Source organism: Cardiocondyla obscurior, linkage group LG26 (genome assembly GCF_019399895.1).
Source record: "Cardiocondyla obscurior isolate alpha-2009 linkage group LG26, Cobs3.1, whole genome shotgun sequence".
NCBI classification, from domain to species: Eukaryota; Metazoa; Arthropoda; class Insecta; order Hymenoptera; family Formicidae; genus Cardiocondyla; species Cardiocondyla obscurior.
In genome coordinates, this window is record NC_091889.1 from 1,531,651 (window position 1) to 1,554,799 (window position 23,149).

At 29.6% G+C, this 23,149-nt stretch overlaps 1 protein-coding gene and 4 non-coding genes across 5 annotated transcripts in view; 4 read left to right on the forward strand and 1 right to left on the reverse strand.

The window, feature by feature from the left end:
- Positions 1-2,077: 2,077 nt before the first annotated feature.
- Positions 2,078-23,149, reverse strand: part of LOC139112070 (uncharacterized) — a 28,539-nt gene continuing 7,467 nt past the window's right edge. Inside the window, exons 3-6 of the mRNA XM_070672856.1 lie at positions 19,005-19,241; positions 13,383-13,619; positions 7,767-8,003; positions 2,078-2,383 (exon numbers count right to left, since the gene is read on the reverse strand). Coding sequence (XP_070528957.1) covers positions 2,078-2,383; positions 7,767-8,003; positions 13,383-13,619; positions 19,005-19,241 — 1,017 coding nt within the window. The remainder of the gene's footprint in view (positions 2,384-7,766; positions 8,004-13,382; positions 13,620-19,004; positions 19,242-23,149) is intronic.
- Positions 3,803-3,921, forward strand: LOC139112122 (5S ribosomal RNA). The gene has a single exon (XR_011547328.1). It is a non-coding gene; the product is annotated as a 5S ribosomal RNA (ribosomal RNA).
- Positions 9,422-9,540, forward strand: LOC139112123 (5S ribosomal RNA). Its single transcript, XR_011547329.1, has one exon. It is a non-coding gene; the product is annotated as a 5S ribosomal RNA (ribosomal RNA).
- On the forward strand, positions 15,039-15,157 carry LOC139112124 (5S ribosomal RNA). Its single transcript, XR_011547330.1, has one exon. It is a non-coding gene; the product is annotated as a 5S ribosomal RNA (ribosomal RNA).
- LOC139112125 (5S ribosomal RNA) lies at positions 20,661-20,779 on the forward strand. The gene has a single exon (XR_011547331.1). It is a non-coding gene; the product is annotated as a 5S ribosomal RNA (ribosomal RNA).

Below are 23,149 nucleotides of genomic sequence, written 5' to 3' on the forward strand. Positions count from 1 at the left end.
TTTACATTACCACGTTATATCATCGGGACAAACCTAGGTTTATTTTCGTACGGCTTTTCATGGTTATTACTGTATAAAAATTTCTAGATTCCTTGGCGCAATTATTTGATCTCATAACTATAATAGAGAGTACTCAATACTACAGTAAACATTTTATGTTCTTTTCGAGGGTCTAATTTTGGGGAGATTTTATTCACTTTGTAGTTATTTTAATTTCGCGCTTATTCTTATACTTTTTTAAGAAAAGGTAATTTTGGAGAGTCGTTTATTACCGTAATATGAATTATATATATATATATTTATATATATATGTATTATTTTTTATTTTTAGGTTTTAGAAAATGATTCAGAGTCAGACTGGAGTACCTCAGACTTTAATAAGTTTGTTTCGTTTTCTTCCGAATCATCCTCTGATTGCTCAGAGTTATCTAATTATGTAAGAAGAAAATTACACCGAGTAACCAATTTTATGGAAACTATGAAAGCGTTCGATGATAAAGAATTTAAAGAGCTTTTTCCATTAAATCGATCAACTGTTAACGTAATAATCGGTAAACGTAATAGTTTATTAATAAACCAATTAAATGACAATGTTTAACTCGTATTGTCGAAAAATTTTCCATATGATTGAAGCTGAACGTGTTTTACCTCAACGTAACTTTGGAAGAAAGAAGACATCTGCACAAAAAGCATTTTTAATGACCCTATGGTATCTCAGTAACACAGAAACATTTCGGCAATGCTCTGATAGATTCAATGTAATTAAAAGCTCTTGTCATCGTATCATCACGAAAATCGTAGAATATTTAGTTAGTAAAAACAAACAAAATATTGTATGGCCCAAAGGTCAACGATTGCATACAGTTAATTCTGAGTTTTTTAAATTGCGTGGAATTGATGGAGTAGTTGAAGCGATAGATGGGAGCCACATAAAAATCAAAAGAACAGTTTCTAAATATTATTACGAATATTATAACAGAAAAGGGGATTACAGTATTCTTATACAAAGAGTTTGCGATCATGAAAAGAATATTATCAGCCTTTTTTTGCGGTGAACCACGCTCTATTCACGATAGTCGTCTTTTGAAAAAATCGTCTTTGTACAAAAAGGGTATGTCTGGATTCTTAGGTCAAAACTTCTTATTGGGAGATTCGGCATATCCTTGTTTAAATTGGTTGATCTCTCCATTTAAAGACGATGGCAATTTAACCGCAAATCGAAAACTGTTTAATTTTCGCCATTCTGCTACTAGAATTATCATCGAAAATACTTTTGGTTTATCAAAAGGAAGATTTAGGAGGTTAAAATTTTTCAAAAATAACGATATAAAATTTATATGTAAACGTGTAATGGCTGCTGCTATACTTCATAACATATGTTTAAACAGCCATGACGAATTCGATGTCAATGATAATAATGAAAATAATAATAGTGAGAATCATGATGAGGACGTAACAGATGTAGAAGTCAGTTGTATAAATGAAAACCATTCAAAAAAAGATGAAAATTTTACAAAAATGTTTAATTAAATGTACTTGTAACATCGTATTTCTTACATTATAACTAATAAGCTAAAAAAAGTATTTGATTAAGAAATGAAAGTAACATGTTTCTTAAACAAACAAAAAACTTAAGCTCTTTTAAATATTTGACAAAACTAAAATTTAAAAACAAAAAAAATTAATATTCTAAGTAGATATAATTTAATTTTTAATACTGATTTTGGCAACATTAGGAACTACAATCTGTAGATACACAAAAAAATCTAATTATATTATATTTTATATCATTGGTTGCACATCACATTACTTAAAGCAAATAAATTACATTCAAATAAAATTACACTTTGCATATTAAGTTAATAAGTTCTTTATGAGATCTATCGTGTTAAAAAGAAAAAAAATTTACAATACTGATTAAACTGAATTAATAAACTATTTTTGCATTTTTTTTCTTTTAAAATATCATGTAGATTCTTTAACACCTGTATTTATTTTTTTTCTCATTTTTTATTTTTTATTTATATAAATCTAATTTTTCTTTCTTATATTTTAAATTTTCTTTATAAAGGTCAATCTAATGTTTTCTGTTGTTGTCCTTTTCTGTTATTTTTTTTATTTTATTTTCAAAAAACATCTCTTTCACTTTAACTAGTTCCATTGATGGATTTTTTCTTTTCGGTGTATTCGAAGATTTAGAACTGGAACAAGGACTTTCCAAGTAGTTATCAGACTTTAGTTGTGCCGTTTCAGAATTGGTTTCAACATTTGGCGATTGAACTGTTTGGACATTATCACCATTTTGCGATTGCACATTATCAATAACGTCTATAGAATGTAAATTAGCATTCGATGGCGAATCGCCCAATAACTCGTCAATAATCTGTCGTAAAAAGTAAATTTTACGGGACCTCTTCCTCTTCTAGTTTTTTACATCCTTTGTATTTTTGTAGGTTCAAACTAAATTTAATTTTTTTTTTTTTTCTTTGCACACTGTTTCGGAAAACTAAAAATTAAACAGAACAGTTTGAGACAATTAGGTTCAACATAATATCATGTTGTATATACATACATAAAACACTTATAAGCCAAGGTTTGAGATTACAGAATAGTAAAATAAAGTTTAATATCATTTCAAATATTATAATTACTTATCTCCAAGTTCGTGACTAACGAGTTCTTCACTAATAATTGTTCGAAAGCACATGATGCATATCATCATATCGATTTTCTATGGCTTCTATTAAAGCAAGAGTTTGATTAAATGACCAAATAGTTCTGGTTCTTCTCTCTTTCTGTTTTCCGGTTGTTGGCTTTCTACATCTTGGACTGAATTTACATCAATATTTACTGTTGTTTCTCAAAACTCGTGTCTTATATCAATTACTTGAATAGGTCTAATTTTAATCGTATTGTTGTTTTCCCCTTGATTTTTAAAATATGGTTGGTTATTTTTGTTAAAATTTATTAAATTGTTTGGAACCCACATTCTACAGTTTTCTTCCAAAATATAGAAATTTATGAAATATTGCACACAAATAATTTATTTGTTCAACAAATACTTACCAGTGTCCTCCAAATAAAAATCACTATTTTTATTGGTTATCCACCTAGATTACACTCGTGATAAAAGATACGACATAACTGAAGCAATATTTATGTAAGATCATATTTGCTATTAAAAATTATTTATTAGAAGTTTATTCTTACTTACTTTTTTTATTCTAAAGTTAACCTTTATATATTTGCTTGCACCCATACCATACATAACTGCGCGTAACCAATCAGAGAGTCGTCTTTATGAAACGAGTTAACATACTCATCAAAGCACACGGTCTCCGGCTTGTGCAGATCCTAAAGAAAAATTCAGTTTAATCTCAGTTAGTTTCAGTTGTAAGACTGAAATAGATCGCACATTTAACTGAGTTATGACGTCATAAGTGAGAATGATCTGAGCATTAGTATAGAAAAAAAGCAACTATCGCCATTTGCTTAATATACTACAGGATTTGTTTTTTTTTCTGATTAACTTAGTCTTTACCCGTGAAACTGAAGAAAAGATTTGCCGGAATTGTAATAGACGCCATATTTAATGTTTTATATATCTATTACTCGGCAAATTTTCAATTTTGATAATTTATAATATGTCCTTAAAATATTAATGAATAAAACGCGATAGTTTTCTCAAAAGAATATGTTTTTAAATCGTTGATTTTAGAAAATGTCAAGATAGGTTGTTCTGTTAATACATGTATATACTACGTGCTTGTATTATATACTTGTTACTAAAATTAAATTTTCAGACAACGTCCATTCCACGCTGAAAACGCCAGTTCTCGTCCGATCACTGAAGCTAAGCAGCGTTGGGCACGGTCAGTACTTGGATGGGTGACCGCTTGGGAACACCGTGTGATGTTGTCTACATTTTTTTGCCTTTTTACAATAAAATAGAAACAAGTTGTTAAAGTGATTAAAGAATTATTAAACAAATGTTTTTTTATCGTAATAAGGCAAATAGCTTAGACATTACACCGTGTTCCCAATCGGTCACTTGTTTAAGTATTCACAGTGACCAAGGCTGATTAGTTTTAGAAATCGAACGAAAACTTTTTTTTTTTTTTTTTTTTTTTTTTAATATACTCTTAATTATAACGTTTGAAGATACACTTTTATACATGTAGTAACAACTGGATAAATAAATGAGTTTTAACAATAAATCTTCAGCCTTACTTAGTTCTAACTTACTCAAAAGTTAAACTTATTCTTATGTATTGTTCTTTTTCATTTACATTTGCTATTAATTGTATTTAATTCATAAAACTAGAACTGGCGTTTTAGCGTCGAACGGACGTTGTTTGAAAAATTAGTTTTAGTAAACTATGTTACATCATAAGTTGCTTTCCTCTTAGTTTGAAGTGATCTGAGTCGCTCAGTTATGTGAGTATTTTATACTCAAGTAATGACGTCACTTTTTATTGATCAAAAGAAACGCGTAATCTGAGTAAATTTAACATTGAATGTTACAGATGTTCATTGGGAGTAATCGAAAATGACAAATTTAATTACTGCTTGTAATGTTATTATAAAGGTACGAAAATATGTAACACAAATCAAGAGGCACGGTAGTGCCTCGCGCCAAGTATAGGCACAGCGCACTACCGTGCCTCTTATACGCGAGACGCCGTATTGAGAAAATTCGTAATGTTTGGATCTCAATAACGGCTGAACCGATCGCTTTCTACACAGGTTCATCGTGTAGATTAGGGTCGAATAATGTTAAAAAACTGCTTTTATTTTTTCACTGCGTTATCTACAAACGAAGATATCGCGATTTAAAGTTTGATTGCAAGAGTAAAATAATAATATAATTAATTAAGAAACGTCGTCATCATTGTCTTCCAAAATTTGTCCTTTTCGTTTTCGCGCCGTTAGACGGTGCAGATAGATTTATCGACTTTATTATTATCGACTCTGGTGATAGTTATAATGGCATATATATTAACCTAAAATATTATGTCATTTCAAAAAGCGAGGTGTGTGGCGTGTTATTATTATTTTCGCACCGCTAGATGATGCTTGATTTATCGACTGTGTAGATATCGATTTTTGCAAAAAAAACTTGTTTAAACAATTAAAATTACTTGTTTTCGGTTAAATTTTTACAACTACAAAATGAGTGAAATTCCCCCAAAATTACCTTTTCTTAAAAAAAGGTATACAATAGCGCCAAGTATAAGCGCGCGAAATTAAAATAACTACAAAGTGAATAAAATCTTTCCCAAAACTAGACCCCCGAAAAAGAATATAAAATGTTTACTGTAATATTGAGTACTCTCTATTAAAGTTATGAGATCAAATAATTTCGCCAAGAACCTAAAGAATCTAGAAATTTTTAAACAGTAAAAACCATGAAAAACCGCACGAAAATAGACCTAGGTTTGTCCCGATGATATAACGTGGTAATGTAAAGAAGGAAAAAAAACAAAAAAATCTTGGCGCTGCAATACCAAATATAATGCGCAGCACAACGCAAAGAAAACAAAATTGTAATTTAAGATTTTAAAGATTTGGTTTCGCAGCGCCAAGATCTTTTTGCTTTTTTTCCTTCTTTACATTACCACGTTATATCATCGGGACAAACCTAGGTTTATTTTCGTACGGCTTTTCATGGTTATTACTGTATAAAAATTTCTAGATTCCTTGGGTTCTTGGCGCAATTATTTGATCTCATAACTATAATAGAGAGTACTCAATACTACAGTAAACATTTTATGTTCTTTTTCGAGGGTCTAATTTTGGGGGAGATTTTATTCACTTTGTAGTTATTTTAATTTCGCGCGCTTTTATACTTTTTTTTAAGAAAAGGTAATTTTGGAGAGTCGTTTATTACCGTAATATGAATTATATATATATATATTTATATATATATGTATTATTTTTTATTTTTAGGTTTTAGAAAATGATTCAGAGTCAGACTGGAGTACCTCAGACTTTAATAAGTTTGTTTCGTTTTCTTCCGAATCATCCTCTGATTGCTCAGAGTTATCTAATTATGTAAGAAGAAAATTACACCGAGTAACCAATTTTATGGAAACTATGAAAGCGTTCGATGATAAAGAATTTAAAGAGCTTTTTCCATTAAATCGATCAACTGTTAACGTAATAATCGGTAAACGTAATAGTTTATTAATGAACCAATTAAATGACAATGTTTAACTCGTATTGTCGAAAAATTTTCCATATGATTGAAGCTGAACGTGTTTTACCTCAACGTAACTTTGGAAGAAAGAAGACATCTGCACAAAAAGCATTTTTAATGACCCTATGGTATTTCAGTAACACAGAAACATTTCGGCAATGCTCTGATAGATTCAATGTAATTAAAAGCTCTTGTCATCGTATCATCACGAAAATCGTAGAATATTTAGTTAGTAAAAACAAACAAAATATTGTATGGCCCAAAGGTCAACGATTGCATACAGTTAATTCTGAGTTTTTTAAATTGCGTGGAATTGATGGAGTAGTTGAAGCGATAGATGGGAGCCACATAAAAATCAAAAGAACAGTTTCTAAATATTATTACGAATATTATAACAGAAAAGGGGATTACAGTATTCTTATACAAAGAGTTTGCGATCATGAAAAGAATATTATCAGCCTTTTTTTGCGGTGAACCACGCTCTATTCACGATAGTCGTCTTTTGAAAAAATCGTCTTTGTACAAAAAGGGTATGTCTGGATTCTTAGGTCAAAACTTCTTATTGGGAGATTCGGCATATCCTTGTTTAAATTGGTTGATCTCTCCATTTAAAGACGATGGCAATTTAACCGCAAATCGAAAACTGTTTAATTTTCGCCATTCTGCTACTAGAATTATCATCGAAAATACTTTTGGTTTATCAAAAGGAAGATTTAGGAGGTTAAAATTTTTCAAAAATAACGATATAAAATTTATATGTAAACGTGTAATGGCTGCTGCTATACTTCATAACATATGTTTAAACAGCCATGACGAATTCGATGTCAATGATAATAATGAAAATAATAATAGTGAGAATCATGATGAGGACGTAACAGATGTAGAAGTCAGTTGTATAAATGAAAACCATTCAAAAAAAGATGAAAATTTTACAAAAATGTTTAATTAAATGTACTTGTAACATCGTATTTCTTACATTATAACTAATAAGCTAAAAAAAGTATTTGATTAAGAAATGAAAGTAACATGTTTCTTAAACAAACAAAAAACTTAAGCTCTTTTAAATATTTGACAAAACTAAAATTTAAAAACAAAAAAAATTAATATTCTAAGTAGATATAATTTAATTTTTAATACTGATTTTGGCAACATTAGGAACTACAATCTGTAGATACACAAAAAAATCTAATTATATTATATTTTATATCATTGGTTGCACATCACATTACTTAAAGCAAATAAATTACATTCAAATAAAATTACACTTTGCATATTAAGTTAATAAGTTCTTTATGAGATCTATCGTGTTAAAAAGAAAAAAAATTTACAATACTGATTAAACTGAATTAATAAACTATTTTTGCATTTTTTTTTCTTTTAAAATATCATGTAGATTCTTTAACACCTGTATTTATTTTTTTTTCTCATTTTTTATTTTTTATTTATATAAATCTAATTTTTCTTTCTTATATTTTAAATTTTCTTTATAAAGGTCAATCTAATGTTTTCTGTTGTTGTCCTTTTCTGTTATTTTTTTTATTTTATTTTCAAAAAACATCTCTTTCACTTTAACTAGTTCCATTGATGGATTTTTTCTTTTCGGTGTATTCGAAGATTTAGAACTGGAACAAGGACTTTCCAAGTAGTTATCAGACTTTAGTTGTGCCGTTTCAGAATTGGTTTCAACATTTGGCGATTGAACTGTTTGGACATTATCACCATTTTGCGATTGCACATTATCAATAACGTCTATAGAATGTAAATTAGCATTCGATGGCGAATCGCCCAATAACTCGTCAATAATCTGTCGTAAAAAGTAAATTTTACGGGACCTCTTCCTCTTCTAGTTTTTTACATCCTTTGTATTTTTGTAGGTTCAAACTAAATTTAATTTTTTTTTTTTTCTTTGCACACTGTTTCGGAAAACTAAAAATTAAACAGAACAGTTTGAGACAATTAGGTTCAACATAATATCATGTTGTATATACATACATAAAACACTTATAAGCCAAGGTTTGAGATTACAGAATAGTAAAATAAAGTTTAATATCATTTCAAATATTATAATTACTTATCTCCAAGTTCGTGACTAACGAGTTCTTCACTAATAATTGTTCGAAAGCACATGATGCATATCATCATATCGATTTTCTATGGCTTCTATTAAAGCAAGAGTTTGATTAAATGACCAAATAGTTCTGGTTCTTCTCTCTTTCTGTTTTCCGGTTGTTGGCTTTCTACATCTTGGACTGAATTTACATCAATATTTACTGTTGTTTCTCAAAACTCGTGTCTTATATCAATTACTTGAATAGGTCTAATTTTAATCGTATTGTTGTTTTCCCCTTGATTTTTAAAATATGGTTGGTTATTTTTGTTAAAATTTATTAAATTGTTTGGAACCCACATTCTACAGTTTTCTTCCAAAATATAGAAATTTATGAAATATTGCACACAAATAATTTATTTGTTCAACAAATACTTACCAGTGTCCTCCAAATAAAAATCACTATTTTTATTGGTTATCCACCTAGATTACACTCGTGATAAAAGATACGACATAACTGAAGCAATATTTATGTAAGATCATATTTGCTATTAAAAATTATTTATTAGAAGTTTATTCTTACTTACTTTTTTTATTCTAAAGTTAACCTTTATATATTTGCTTGCACCCATACCATACATAACTGCGCGTAACCAATCAGAGAGTCGTCTTTATGAAACGAGTTAACATACTCATCAAAGCACACGGTCTCCGGCTTGTGCAGATCCTAAAGAAAAATTCAGTTTAATCTCAGTTAGTTTCAGTTGTAAGACTGAAATAGATCGCACATTTAACTGAGTTATGACGTCATAAGTGAGAATGATCTGAGCATTAGTATAGAAAAAAAGCAACTATCGCCATTTGCTTAATATACTACAGGATTTGTTTTTTTTTCTGATTAACTTAGTCTTTACCCGTGAAACTGAAGAAAAGATTTGCCGGAATTGTAATAGACGCCATATTTAATGTTTTATATATCTATTACTCGGCAAATTTTCAATTTTGATAATTTATAATATGTCCTTAAAATATTAATGAATAAAACGCGATAGTTTTCTCAAAAGAATATGTTTTTAAATCGTTGATTTTAGAAAATGTCAAGATAGGTTGTTCTGTTAATACATGTATATACTACGTGCTTGTATTATATACTTGTTACTAAAATTAAATTTTCAGACAACGTCCATTCCACGCTGAAAACGCCAGTTCTCGTCCGATCACTGAAGCTAAGCAGCGTTGGGCACGGTCAGTACTTGGATGGGTGACCGCTTGGGAACACCGTGTGATGTTGTCTACATTTTTTGCCTTTTACAATAAAATAGAAACAAGTTGTTAAAGTGATTAAAGAATTATTAAACAAATGTTTTTTTATCGTAATAAGGCAAATAGCTTAGACATTACACCGTGTTCCCAATCGGTCACTTGTTTAAGTATTCACAGTGACCAAGGCTGATTAGTTTTAGAAATCGAACGAAAACTTTTTTTTTTTTTTTTTTTTTTTTACTCTTAATTATAACGTTTGAAGATACACTTTTATACATGTAGTAACAACTGGATAAATAAATGAGTTTTAACAATAAATCTTCAGCCTTACTTAGTTCTAACTTACTCAAAAGTTAAACTTATTCTTATGTATTGTTCTTTTTCATTTACATTTGCTATTAATTGTATTTAATTCATAAAACTAGAACTGGCGTTTTAGCGTCGAACGGACGTTGTTTGAAAAATTAGTTTTAGTAAACTATGTTACATCATAAGTTGCTTTCCTCTTAGTTTGAAGTGATCTGAGTCGCTCAGTTATGTGAGTATTTTATACTCAAGTAATGACGTCACTTTTTATTGATCAAAAGAAACGCGTAATCTGAGTAAATTTAACATTGAATGTTACAGATGTTCATTGGGAGTAATCGAAAATGACAAATTTAATTACTGCTTGTAATGTTATTATAAAGGTACGAAAATATGTAACACAAATCAAGAGGCACGGTAGTGCCTCGCGCCAAGTATAGGCACAGCGCACTACCGTGCCTCTTATACGCGAGACGCCGTATTGAGAAAATTCGTAATGTTTGGATCTCAATAACGGCTGAACCGATCGCTTTCTACACAGGTTCATCGTGTAGATTAGGGTCGAATAATGTTAAAAAACTGCTTTTATTTTTTCACTGCGTTATCTACAAACGAAGATATCGCGATTTAAAGTTTGATTGCAAGAGTAAAATAATAATATAATTAATTAAGAAACGTCGTCATCATTGTCTTCCAAAATTTGTCCTTTTCGTTTTCGCGCCGTTAGACGGTGCAGATAGATTTATCGACTTTATTATTATCGACTCTGGTGATAGTTATAATGGCATATATATTAACCTAAAATATTATGTCATTTCAAAAAGCGAGGTGTGTGGCGTGTTATTATTATTTTCGCACCGCTAGATGATGCTTGATTTATCGACTGTGTAGATATCGATTTTTGCAAAAAAAACTTGTTTAAACAATTAAAATTACTTGTTTTCGGTTAAATTTTTACAACTACAAAATGAGTGAAATTCCCCCAAAATTACCTTTTCTTAAAAAAAGGTATACAATAGCGCCAAGTATAAGCGCGCGAAATTAAAATAACTACAAAGTGAATAAAATCTTTCCCAAAACTAGACCCCGAAAAGAATATAAAATGTTTACTGTAATATTGAGTACTCTCTATTAAAGTTATGAGATCAAATAATTTCGCCAAGAACCTAAAGAATCTAGAAATTTTTAAACAGTAAAAACCATGAAAAACCGCACGAAAATAGACCTAGGTTTGTCCCGATGATATAACGTGGTAATGTAAAGAAGGAAAAAACAAAAATCTTGGCGCTGCAATACCAAATATAATGCGCAGCACAACGCAAAGAAAACAAAATTGTAATTTAAGATTTTAAAGATTTGGTTTCGCAGCGCCAAGATCTTTTGCTTTTTCCTTCTTTACATTACCACGTTATATCATCGGGACAAACCTAGGTTTATTTTCGTACGGCTTTTCATGGTTATTACTGTATAAAAATTTCTAGATTCCTTGGGTTCTTGGCGCAATTATTTGATCTCATAACTATAATAGAGAGTACTCAATACTACAGTAAACATTTTATGTTCTTTTTCGAGGGTCTAATTTTGGGGGAGATTTTATTCACTTTGTAGTTATTTTAATTTCGCGCGCTTATTCTTGGCGCTTTTTTATACTTTTTTTTTAAGAAAAGGTAATTTTGGAGAGTCGTTTATTACCGTAATATGAATTATATATATATATATATTTATATATATATGTATTATTTTTTATTTTTAGGTTTTAGAAAATGATTCAGAGTCAGACTGGAGTACCTCAGACTTTAATAAGTTTGTTTCGTTTTCTTCCGAATCATCCTCTGATTGCTCAGAGTTATCTAATTATGTAAGAAGAAAATTACACCGAGTAACCAATTTTATGGAAACTATGAAAGCGTTCGATGATAAAGAATTTAAAGAGCTTTTTCCATTAAATCGATCAACTGTTAACGTAATAATCGGTAAACGTAATAGTTTATTAATAAACCAATTAAATGACAATGTTTAACTCGTATTGTCGAAAAATTTTCCATATGATTGAAGCTGAACGTGTTTTACCTCAACGTAACTTTGGAAGAAAGAAGACATCTGCACAAAAAGCATTTTTAATGACCCTATGGTATCTCAGTAACACAGAAACATTTCGGCAATGCTCTGATAGATTCAATGTAATTAAAAGCTCTTGTCATCGTATCATCACGAAAATCGTAGAATATTTAGTTAGTAAAAACAAACAAAATATTGTATGGCCCAAAGGTCAACGATTGCATACAGTTAATTCTGAGTTTTTTAAATTGCGTGGAATTGATGGAGTAGTTGAAGCGATAGATGGGAGCCACATAAAAATCAAAAGAACAGTTTCTAAATATTATTACGAATATTATAACAGAAAAGGGGATTACAGTATTCTTATACAAAGAGTTTGCGATCATGAAAAGAATATTATCAGCCTTTTTTTGCGGTGAACCACGCTCTATTCACGATAGTCGTCTTTTGAAAAAATCGTCTTTGTACAAAAAGGGTATGTCTGGATTCTTAGGTCAAAACTTCTTATTGGGAGATTCGGCATATCCTTGTTTAAATTGGTTGATCTCTCCATTTAAAGACGATGGCAATTTAACCGCAAATCGAAAACTGTTTAATTTTCGCCATTCTGCTACTAGAATTATCATCGAAAATACTTTTGGTTTATCAAAAGGAAGATTTAGGAGGTTAAAATTTTTCAAAAATAACGATATAAAATTTATATGTAAACGTGTAATGGCTGCTGCTATACTTCATAACATATGTTTAAACAGCCATGACGAATTCGATGTCAATGATAATAATGAAAATAATAATAGTGAGAATCATGATGAGGACGTAACAGATGTAGAAGTCAGTTGTATAAATGAAAACCATTCAAAAAAAGATGAAAATTTTACAAAAATGTTTAATTAAATGTACTTGTAACATCGTATTTCTTACATTATAACTAATAAGCTAAAAAAAGTATTTGATTAAGAAATGAAAGTAACATGTTTCTTAAACAAACAAAAAACTTAAGCTCTTTTAAATATTTGACAAAACTAAAATTTAAAAACAAAAAAAATTAATATTCTAAGTAGATATAATTTAATTTTTAATACTGATTTTGGCAACATTAGGAACTACAATCTGTAGATACACAAAAAAATCTAATTATATTATATTTTATATCATTGGTTGCACATCACATTACTTAAAGCAAATAAATTACATTCAAATAAAATTACACTTTGCATATTAAGTTAATAAGTTCTTTATGAGATCTATCGTGTTAAAAAGAAAAAAAATTTACAATACTGATTAAACTGAATTAATAAACTATTTTTGCATTTTTTTTTCTTTTAAAATATCATGTAGATTCTTTAACACCTGTATTTATTTTTTTCTCATTTTTTATTTTTATTTATATAAATCTAATTTTTCTTTCTTATATTTTAAATTTTCTTTATAAAGGTCAATCTAATGTTTTCTGTTGTTGTCCTTTTCTGTTATTTTTTTTATTTTATTTTCAAAAAACATCTCTTTCACTTTAACTAGTTCCATTGATGGATTTTTTCTTTTCGGTGTATTCGAAGATTTAGAACTGGAACAAGGACTTTCCAAGTAGTTATCAGACTTTAGTTGTGCCGTTTCAGAATTGGTTTCAACATTTGGCGATTGAACTGTTTGGACATTATCACCATTTTGCGATTGCACATTATCAATAACGTCTATAGAATGTAAATTAGCATTCGATGGCGAATCGCCCAATAACTCGTCAATAATCTGTCGTAAAAAGTAAATTTTACGGGACCTCTTCCTCTTCTAGTTTTTTACATCCTTTGTATTTTTGTAGGTTCAAACTAAATTTAATTTTTTTTTTTTTTCTTTGCACACTGTTTCGGAAAACTAAAAATTAAACAGAACAGTTTGAGACAATTAGGTTCAACATAATATCATGTTGTATATACATACATAAAACACTTATAAGCCAAGGTTTGAGATTACAGAATAGTAAAATAAAGTTTAATATCATTTCAAATATTATAATTACTTATCTCCAAGTTCGTGACTAACGAGTTCTTCACTAATAATTGTTCGAAAGCACATGATGCATATCATCATATCGATTTTCTATGGCTTCTATTAAAGCAAGAGTTTGATTAAATGACCAAATAGTTCTGGTTCTTCTCTCTTTCTGTTTTCCGGTTGTTGGCTTTCTACATCTTGGACTGAATTTACATCAATATTTACTGTTGTTTCTCAAAACTCGTGTCTTATATCAATTACTTGAATAGGTCTAATTTTAATCGTATTGTTGTTTTCCCCTTGATTTTTAAAATATGGTTGGTTATTTTTGTTAAAATTTATTAAATTGTTTGGAACCCACATTCTACAGTTTTCTTCCAAAATATAGAAATTTATGAAATATTGCACACAAATAATTTATTTGTTCAACAAATACTTACCAGTGTCCTCCAAATAAAAATCACTATTTTTATTGGTTATCCACCTAGATTACACTCGTGATAAAAGATACGACATAACTGAAGCAATATTTATGTAAGATCATATTTGCTATTAAAAATTATTTATTAGAAGTTTATTCTTACTTACTTTTTTTATTCTAAAGTTAACCTTTATATATTTGCTTGCACCCATACCATACATAACTGCGCGTAACCAATCAGAGAGTCGTCTTTATGAAACGAGTTAACATACTCATCAAAGCACACGGTCTCCGGCTTGTGCAGATCCTAAAGAAAAATTCAGTTTAATCTCAGTTAGTTTCAGTTGTAAGACTGAAATAGATCGCACATTTAACTGAGTTATGACGTCATAAGTGAGAATGATCTGAGCATTAGTATAGAAAAAAAGCAACTATCGCCATTTGCTTAATATACTACAGGATTTGTTTTTTTTTCTGATTAACTTAGTCTTTACCCGTGAAACTGAAGAAAAGATTTGCCGGAATTGTAATAGACGCCATATTTAATGTTTTATATATCTATTACTCGGCAAATTTTCAATTTTGATAATTTATAATATGTCCTTAAAATATTAATGAATAAAACGCGATAGTTTTCTCAAAAGAATATGTTTTTAAATCGTTGATTTTAGAAAATGTCAAGATAGGTTGTTCTGTTAATACATGTATATACTACGTGCTTGTATTATATACTTGTTACTAAAATTAAATTTTCAGACAACGTCCATTCCACGCTGAAAACGCCAGTTCTCGTCCGATCACTGAAGCTAAGCAGCGTTGGGCACGGTCAGTACTTGGATGGGTGACCGCTTGGGAACACCGTGTGATGTTGTCTACATTTTTTGCCTTTTACAATAAAATAGAAACAAGTTGTTAAAGTGATTAAAGAATTATTAAACAAATGTTTTTTTATCGTAATAAGGCAAATAGCTTAGACATTACACCGTGTTCCCAATCGGTCACTTGTTTAAGTATTCACAGTGACCAAGGCTGATTAGTTTTAGAAATCGAACGAAAACTTTTTTTTTTTTTTTTTTTTTTTTTTAATATACTCTTAATTATAACGTTTGAAGATACACTTTTATACATGTAGTAACAACTGGATAAATAAATGAGTTTTAACAATAAATCTTCAGCCTTACTTAGTTCTAACTTACTCAAAAGTTAAACTTATTCTTATGTATTGTTCTTTTTCATTTACATTTGCTATTAATTGTATTTAATTCATAAAACTAGAACTGGCGTTTTAGCGTCGAACGGACGTTGTTTGAAAAATTAGTTTTAGTAAACTATGTTACATCATAAGTTGCTTTCCTCTTAGTTTGAAGTGATCTGAGTCGCTCAGTTATGTGAGTATTTTATACTCAAGTAATGACGTCACTTTTTATTGATCAAAAGAAACGCGTAATCTGAGTAAATTTAACATTGAATGTTACAGATGTTCATTGGGAGTAATCGAAAATGACAAATTTAATTACTGCTTGTAATGTTATTATAAAGGTACGAAAATATGTAACACAAATCAAGAGGCACGGTAGTGCCTCGCGCCAAGTATAGGCACAGCGCACTACCGTGCCTCTTATACGCGAGACGCCGTATTGAGAAAATTCGTAATGTTTGGATCTCAATAACGGCTGAACCGATCGCTTTCTACACAGGTTCATCGTGTAGATTAGGGTCGAATAATGTTAAAAAACTGCTTTTATTTTTTCACTGCGTTATCTACAAACGAAGATATCGCGATTTAAAGTTTGATTGCAAGAGTAAAATAATAATATAATTAATTAAGAAACGTCGTCATCATTGTCTTCCAAAATTTGTCCTTTTCGTTTTCGCGCCGTTAGACGGTGCAGATAGATTTATCGACTTTATTATTATCGACTCTGGTGATAGTTATAATGGCATATATATTAACCTAAAATATTATGTCATTTCAAAAAGCGAGGTGTGTGGCGTGTTATTATTATTTTCGCACCGCTAGATGATGCTTGATTTATCGACTGTGTAGATATCGATTTTTGCAAAAAAAACTTGTTTAAACAATTAAAATTACTTGTTTTCGGTTAAATTTTTACAACTACAAAATGAGTGAAATTCCCCCAAAATTACCTTTTCTTAAAAAAAGGTATACAATAGCGCCAAGTATAAGCGCGCGAAATTAAAATAACTACAAAGTGAATAAAATCTTTCCCAAAACTAGACCCCCGAAAAAGAATATAAAATGTTTACTGTAATATTGAGTACTCTCTATTAAAGTTATGAGATCAAATAATTTCGCCAAGAACCTAAAGAATCTAGAAATTTTTAAACAGTAAAAACCATGAAAAACCGCACGAAAATAGACCTAGGTTTGTCCCGATGATATAACGTGGTAATGTAAAGAAGGAAAAAAACAAAAAATCTTGGCGCTGCAATACCAAATATAATGCGCAGCACAACGCAAAGAAAACAAAATTGTAATTTAAGATTTTAAAGATTTGGTTTCGCAGCGCCAAGATCTTTTTGCTTTTTTTCCTTCTTTACATTACCACGTTATATCATCGGGACAAACCTAGGTTTATTTTCGTACGGCTTTTCATGGTTATTACTGTATAAAATTTCTAGATTCTGGGTTCTTGGCGCAATTATTTGATCTCATAACTATAATAGAGAGTACTCAATACTACAGTAAACATTTTATGTTCTTTCGAGGGTCTAATTTTGGGGAGATTTTATTCACTTTGTAGTTATTTTAATTTCGCGCTTATTCTTGGCGCTTTTTATACTTTTTTAAGAAAAGGTAATTTTGGAGAGTCGTTTATTACCGTAATATGAATTATATATATATATATATTTATATATATATGTATTATTTTTTATTTTTAGGTTTTAGAAAATGATTCAGAGTCAGACTGGAGTACCTCAGACTTTAATAAGTTTGTTTCGTTTTCTTCCGAATCATCCTCTGATTGCTCAGAGTTATCTAATTATGTAAGAAGAAAATTACACCGAGTAACCAATTTTATGGAAACTATGAAAGCGTTCGATGATAAAGAATTTAAAGAGCTTTTTCCATTAAATCGATCAACTGTTAACGTAATAATCGGTAAACGTAATAGTTTATTAATGAACCAATTAAATGACAATGTTTAACTCGTATTGTCGAAAAATTTTCCATATGATTGAAGCTGAACGTGTTTTACCTCAACGTAACTTTGGAAGAAAGAAGACATCTGCACAAAAAGCATTTTTAATGACCCTATGGTATCTCAGTAACACAGAAACATTTCGGCAATGCTCTGATAGATTCAATGTAATTAAAAGCTCTTGTCATCGTATCATCACGAAAATCGTAGAATATTTAGTTAGTAAAAACAAACAAAATATTGTATGGCCCAAAGGTCAACGATTGCATACAGTTAATTCTGAGTTTTTTAAATTGCGTGGAATTGATGGAGTAGTTGAAGCGATAGATGGGAGCCACATAAAAATCAAAAGAACAGTTTCTAAATATTATTACGAATATTATAACAGAAAAGGGGATTACAGTATTCTTATACAAAGAGTTTGCGATCATGAAAAGAATATTATCAGCCTTTTTTTGCGGTGAACCACGCTCTATTCACGATAGTCGTCTTTTGAAAAAATCGTCTTTGTACAAAAAGGGTATGTCTGGATTCTTAGGTCAAAACTTCTTATTGGGAGATTCGGCATATCCTTGTTTAAATTGGTTGATCTCTCCATTTAAAGACGATGGCAATTTAACCGCAAATCGAAAACTGTTTAATTTTCGCCATTCTGCTACTAGAATTATCATCGAAAATACTTTTGGTTTATCAAAAGGAAGATTTAGGAGGTTAAAATTTTTCAAAAATAACGATATAAAATTTATATGTAAACGTGTAATGGCTGCTGCTATACTTCATAACATATGTTTAAACAGCCATGACGAATTCGATGTCAATGATAATAATGAAAATAATAATAGTGAGAATCATGATGAGGACGTAACAGATGTAGAAGTCAGTTGTATAAATGAAAACCATTCAAAAAAAGATGAAAATTTTACAAAAATGTTTAATTAAATGTACTTGTAACATCGTATTTCTTACATTATAACTAATAAGCTAAAAAAAGTATTTGATTAAGAAATGAAAGTAACATGTTTCTTAAACAAACAAAAAACTTAAGCTCTTTTAAATATTTGACAAAACTAAAATTTAAAAACAAAAAAAATTAATATTCTAAGTAGATATAATTTAATTTTTAATACTGATTTTGGCAACATTAGGAACTACAATCTGTAGATACACAAAAAAATCTAATTATATTATATTTTATATCATTGGTTGCACATCACATTACTTAAAGCAAATAAATTACATTCAAATAAAATTACACTTTGCATATTAAGTTAATAAGTTCTTTATGAGATCTATCGTGTTAAAAAGAAAAAAAATTTACAATACTGATTAAACTGAATTAATAAACTATTTTTGCATTTTTTTTTCTTTTAAAATATCATGTAGATTCTTTAACACCTGTATTTATTTTTTTTTCTCATTTTTTATTTTTTATTTATATAAATCTAATTTTTCTTTCTTATATTTTAAATTTTCTTTATAAAGGTCAATCTAATGTTTTCTGTTGTTGTCCTTTTCTGTTATTTTTTTTATTTTATTTTCAAAAAACATCTCTTTCACTTTAACTAGTTCCATTGATGGATTTTTTCTTTTCGGTGTATTCGAAGATTTAGAACTGGAACAAGGACTTTCCAAGTAGTTATCAGACTTTAGTTGTGCCGTTTCAGAATTGGTTTCAACATTTGGCGATTGAACTGTTTGGACATTATCACCATTTTGCGATTGCACATTATCAATAACGTCTATAGAATGTAAATTAGCATTCGATGGCGAATCGCCCAATAACTCGTCAATAATCTGTCGTAAAAAGTAAATTTTACGGGACCTCTTCCTCTTCTAGTTTTTTACATCCTTTGTATTTTTGTAGGTTCAAACTAAATTTAATTTTTTTTTTTTTTCTTTGCACACTGTTTCGGAAAACTAAAAATTAAACAGAACAGTTTGAGACAATTAGGTTCAACATAATATCATGTTGTATATACATACATAAAACACTTATAAGCCAAGGTTTGAGATTACAGAATAGTAAAATAAAGTTTAATATCATTTCAAATATTATAATTACTTATCTCCAAGTTCGTGACTAACGAGTTCTTCACTAATAATTGTTCGAAAGCACATGATGCATATCATCATATCGATTTTCTATGGCTTCTATTAAAGCAAGAGTTTGATTAAATGACCAAATAGTTCTGGTTCTTCTCTCTTTCTGTTTTCCGGTTGTTGGCTTTCTACATCTTGGACTGAATTTACATCAATATTTACTGTTGTTTCTCAAAACTCGTGTCTTATATCAATTACTTGAATAGGTCTAATTTTAATCGTATTGTTGTTTTCCCCTTGATTTTTAAAATATGGTTGGTTATTTTTGTTAAAATTTATTAAATTGTTTGGAACCCACATTCTACAGTTTTCTTCCAAAATATAGAAATTTATGAAATATTGCACACAAATAATTTATTTGTTCAACAAATACTTACCAGTGTCCTCCAAATAAAAATCACTATTTTTATTGGTTATCCACCTAGATTACACTCGTGATAAAAGATACGACATAACTGAAGCAATATTTATGTAAGATCATATTTGCTATTAAAAATTATTTATTAGAAGTTTATTCTTACTTACTTTTTTTATTCTAAAGTTAACCTTTATATATTTGCTTGCACCCATACCATACATAACTGCGCGTAACCAATCAGAGAGTCGTCTTTATGAAACGAGTTAACATACTCATCAAAGCACACGGTCTCCGGCTTGTGCAGATCCTAAAGAAAAATTCAGTTTAATCTCAGTTAGTTTCAGTTGTAAGACTGAAATAGATCGCACATTTAACTGAGTTATGACGTCATAAGTGAGAATGATCTGAGCATTAGTATAGAAAAAAAGCAACTATCGCCATTTGCTTAATATACTACAGGATTTGTTTTTTTTTCTGATTAACTTAGTCTTTACCCGTGAAACTGAAGAAAAGATTTGCCGGAATTGTAATAGACGCCATATTTAATGTTTTATATATCTATTACTCGGCAAATTTTCAATTTTGATAATTTATAATATGTCCTTAAAATATTAATGAATAAAACGCGATAGTTTTCTCAAAAGAATATGTTTTTAAATCGTTGATTTTAGAAAATGTCAAGATAGGTTGTTCTGTTAATACATGTATATACTACGTGCTTGTATTATATACTTGTTACTAAAATTAAATTTTCAGACAACGTCCATTCCACGCTGAAAACGCCAGTTCTCGTCCGATCACTGAAGCTAAGCAGCGTTGGGCACGGTCAGTACTTGGATGGGTGACCGCTTGGGAACACCGTGTGATGTTGTCTACATTTTTTGCCTTTTACAATAAAATAGAAACAAGTTGTTAAAGTGATTAAAGAATTATTAAACAAATGTTTTTTTATCGTAATAAGGCAAATAGCTTAGACATTACACCGTGTTCCCAATCGGTCACTTGTTTAAGTATTCACAGTGACCAAGGCTGATTAGTTTTAGAAATCGAACGAAAACTTTTTTTTTTTTTTTTTTTTTTTTTTAATATACTCTTAATTATAACGTTTGAAGATACACTTTTATACATGTAGTAACAACTGGATAAATAAATGAGTTTTAACAATAAATCTTCAGCCTTACTTAGTTCTAACTTACTCAAAAGTTAAACTTATTCTTATGTATTGTTCTTTTTCATTTACATTTGCTATTAATTGTATTTAATTCATAAAACTAGAACTGGCGTTTTAGCGTCGAACGGACGTTGTTTGAAAAATTAGTTTTAGTAAACTATGTTACATCATAAGTTGCTTTCCTCTTAGTTTGAAGTGATCTGAGTCGCTCAGTTATGTGAGTATTTTATACTCAAGTAATGACGTCACTTTTTATTGATCAAAAGAAACGCGTAATCTGAGTAAATTTAACATTGAATGTTACAGATGTTCATTGGGAGTAATCGAAAATGACAAATTTAATTACTGCTTGTAATGTTATTATAAAGGTACGAAAATATGTAACACAAATCAAGAGGCACGGTAGTGCCTCGCGCCAAGTATAGGCACAGCGCACTACCGTGCCTCTTATACGCGAGACGCCGTATTGAGAAAATTCGTAATGTTTGGATCTCAATAACGGCTGAACCGATCGCTTTCTACACAGGTTCATCGTGTAGATTAGGGTCGAATAATGTTAAAAACTGCTTTTATTTTTCACTGCGTTATCTACAAACGAAGATATCGCGATTTAAAGTTTGATTGCAAGAGTAAAATAATAATATAATTAATTAAGAAACGTCGTCATCATTGTCTTCCAAAATTTGTCCTTTTCGTTTTCGCGCCGTTAGACGGTGCAGATAGATTTATCGACTTTATTATTATCGACTCTGGTGATAGTTATAATGGCATATATATTAACCTAAAATATTATGTCATTTCAAAAAGCGAGGTGTGTGGCGTGTTATTATTATTTTCGCACCGCTAGATGATGCTTGATTTATCGACTGTGTAGATATCGATTTTTGCAAAAAAAACTTGTTTAAACAATTAAAATTACTTGTTTTCGGTTAAATTTTTACAACTACAAAATGAGTGAAATTCCCCCAAAATTACCTTTTCTTAAAAAAAGGTATACAATAGCGCCAAGTATAAGCGCGCGAAATTAAAATAACTACAAAGTGAATAAAATCTTTCCCAAAACTAGACCCCGAAAAGAATATAAAATGTTTACTGTAATATTGAGTACTCTCTATTAAAGTTATGAGATCAAATAATTTCGCCAAGAACCTAAAGAATCTAGAAATTTTTAAACAGTAAAAACCATGAAAAACCGCACGAAAATAGACCTAGGTTTGTCCCGATGATATAACGTGGTAATGTAAAGAAGGAAAAAAAGCAAAAAGATCTTGGCGCTGCGAAACCAAATCTTTAAAATCTTAAATTACAATTTTGTTTTCTTTGCGTTGTGCTGCGCATTATTATATTTGGTATTGCAGCGCCAAGATTTTTTTGTTTTTTTTCCTTCTTTACATTACCACGTTATATCATCGGGACAAACCTAGGTTTATTTTCGTACGGCTTTTCATGGTTTTTACTGTATAAAAATTTCTAGATTCTTTGGGTTCTTGGCGCAATTATTTGATCTCATAACTATAATAGAGAGTACTCAATACTACAGTAAACATTTTATGTTCTTTTTCGAGGGTCTAATTTTGGGGGAGATTTTATTCACTTTGTAGTTATTTTAATTTCGCGCGCTTATTCTTGGCGCATTTTTATACTTTTTTTTTAAGAAAAGGTAATTTTGGAGAGTCGTTTATTACCGTAATATGAATTATATATATATATATATTTATATATATATGTATTATTTTTTATTTTTAGGTTTTAGAAAATGATTCAGAGTCAGACTGGAGTACCTCAGACTTTAATAAGTTTGTTTCGTTTTCTTCCGAATCATCCTCTGATTGCTCAGAGTTATCTAATTATGTAAGAAGAAAATTACACCGAGTAACCAATTTTATGGAAACTATGAAAGCGTTCGATGATAAAGAATTTAAAGAGCTTTTTCCATTAAATCGATCAACTGTTAACGTAATAATCGGTAAACGTAATAGTTTATTAATAAACCAATTAAATGACAATGTTTAACTCGTATTGTCGAAAAATTTTCCATATGATTGAAGCTGAACGTGTTTTACCTCAACGTAA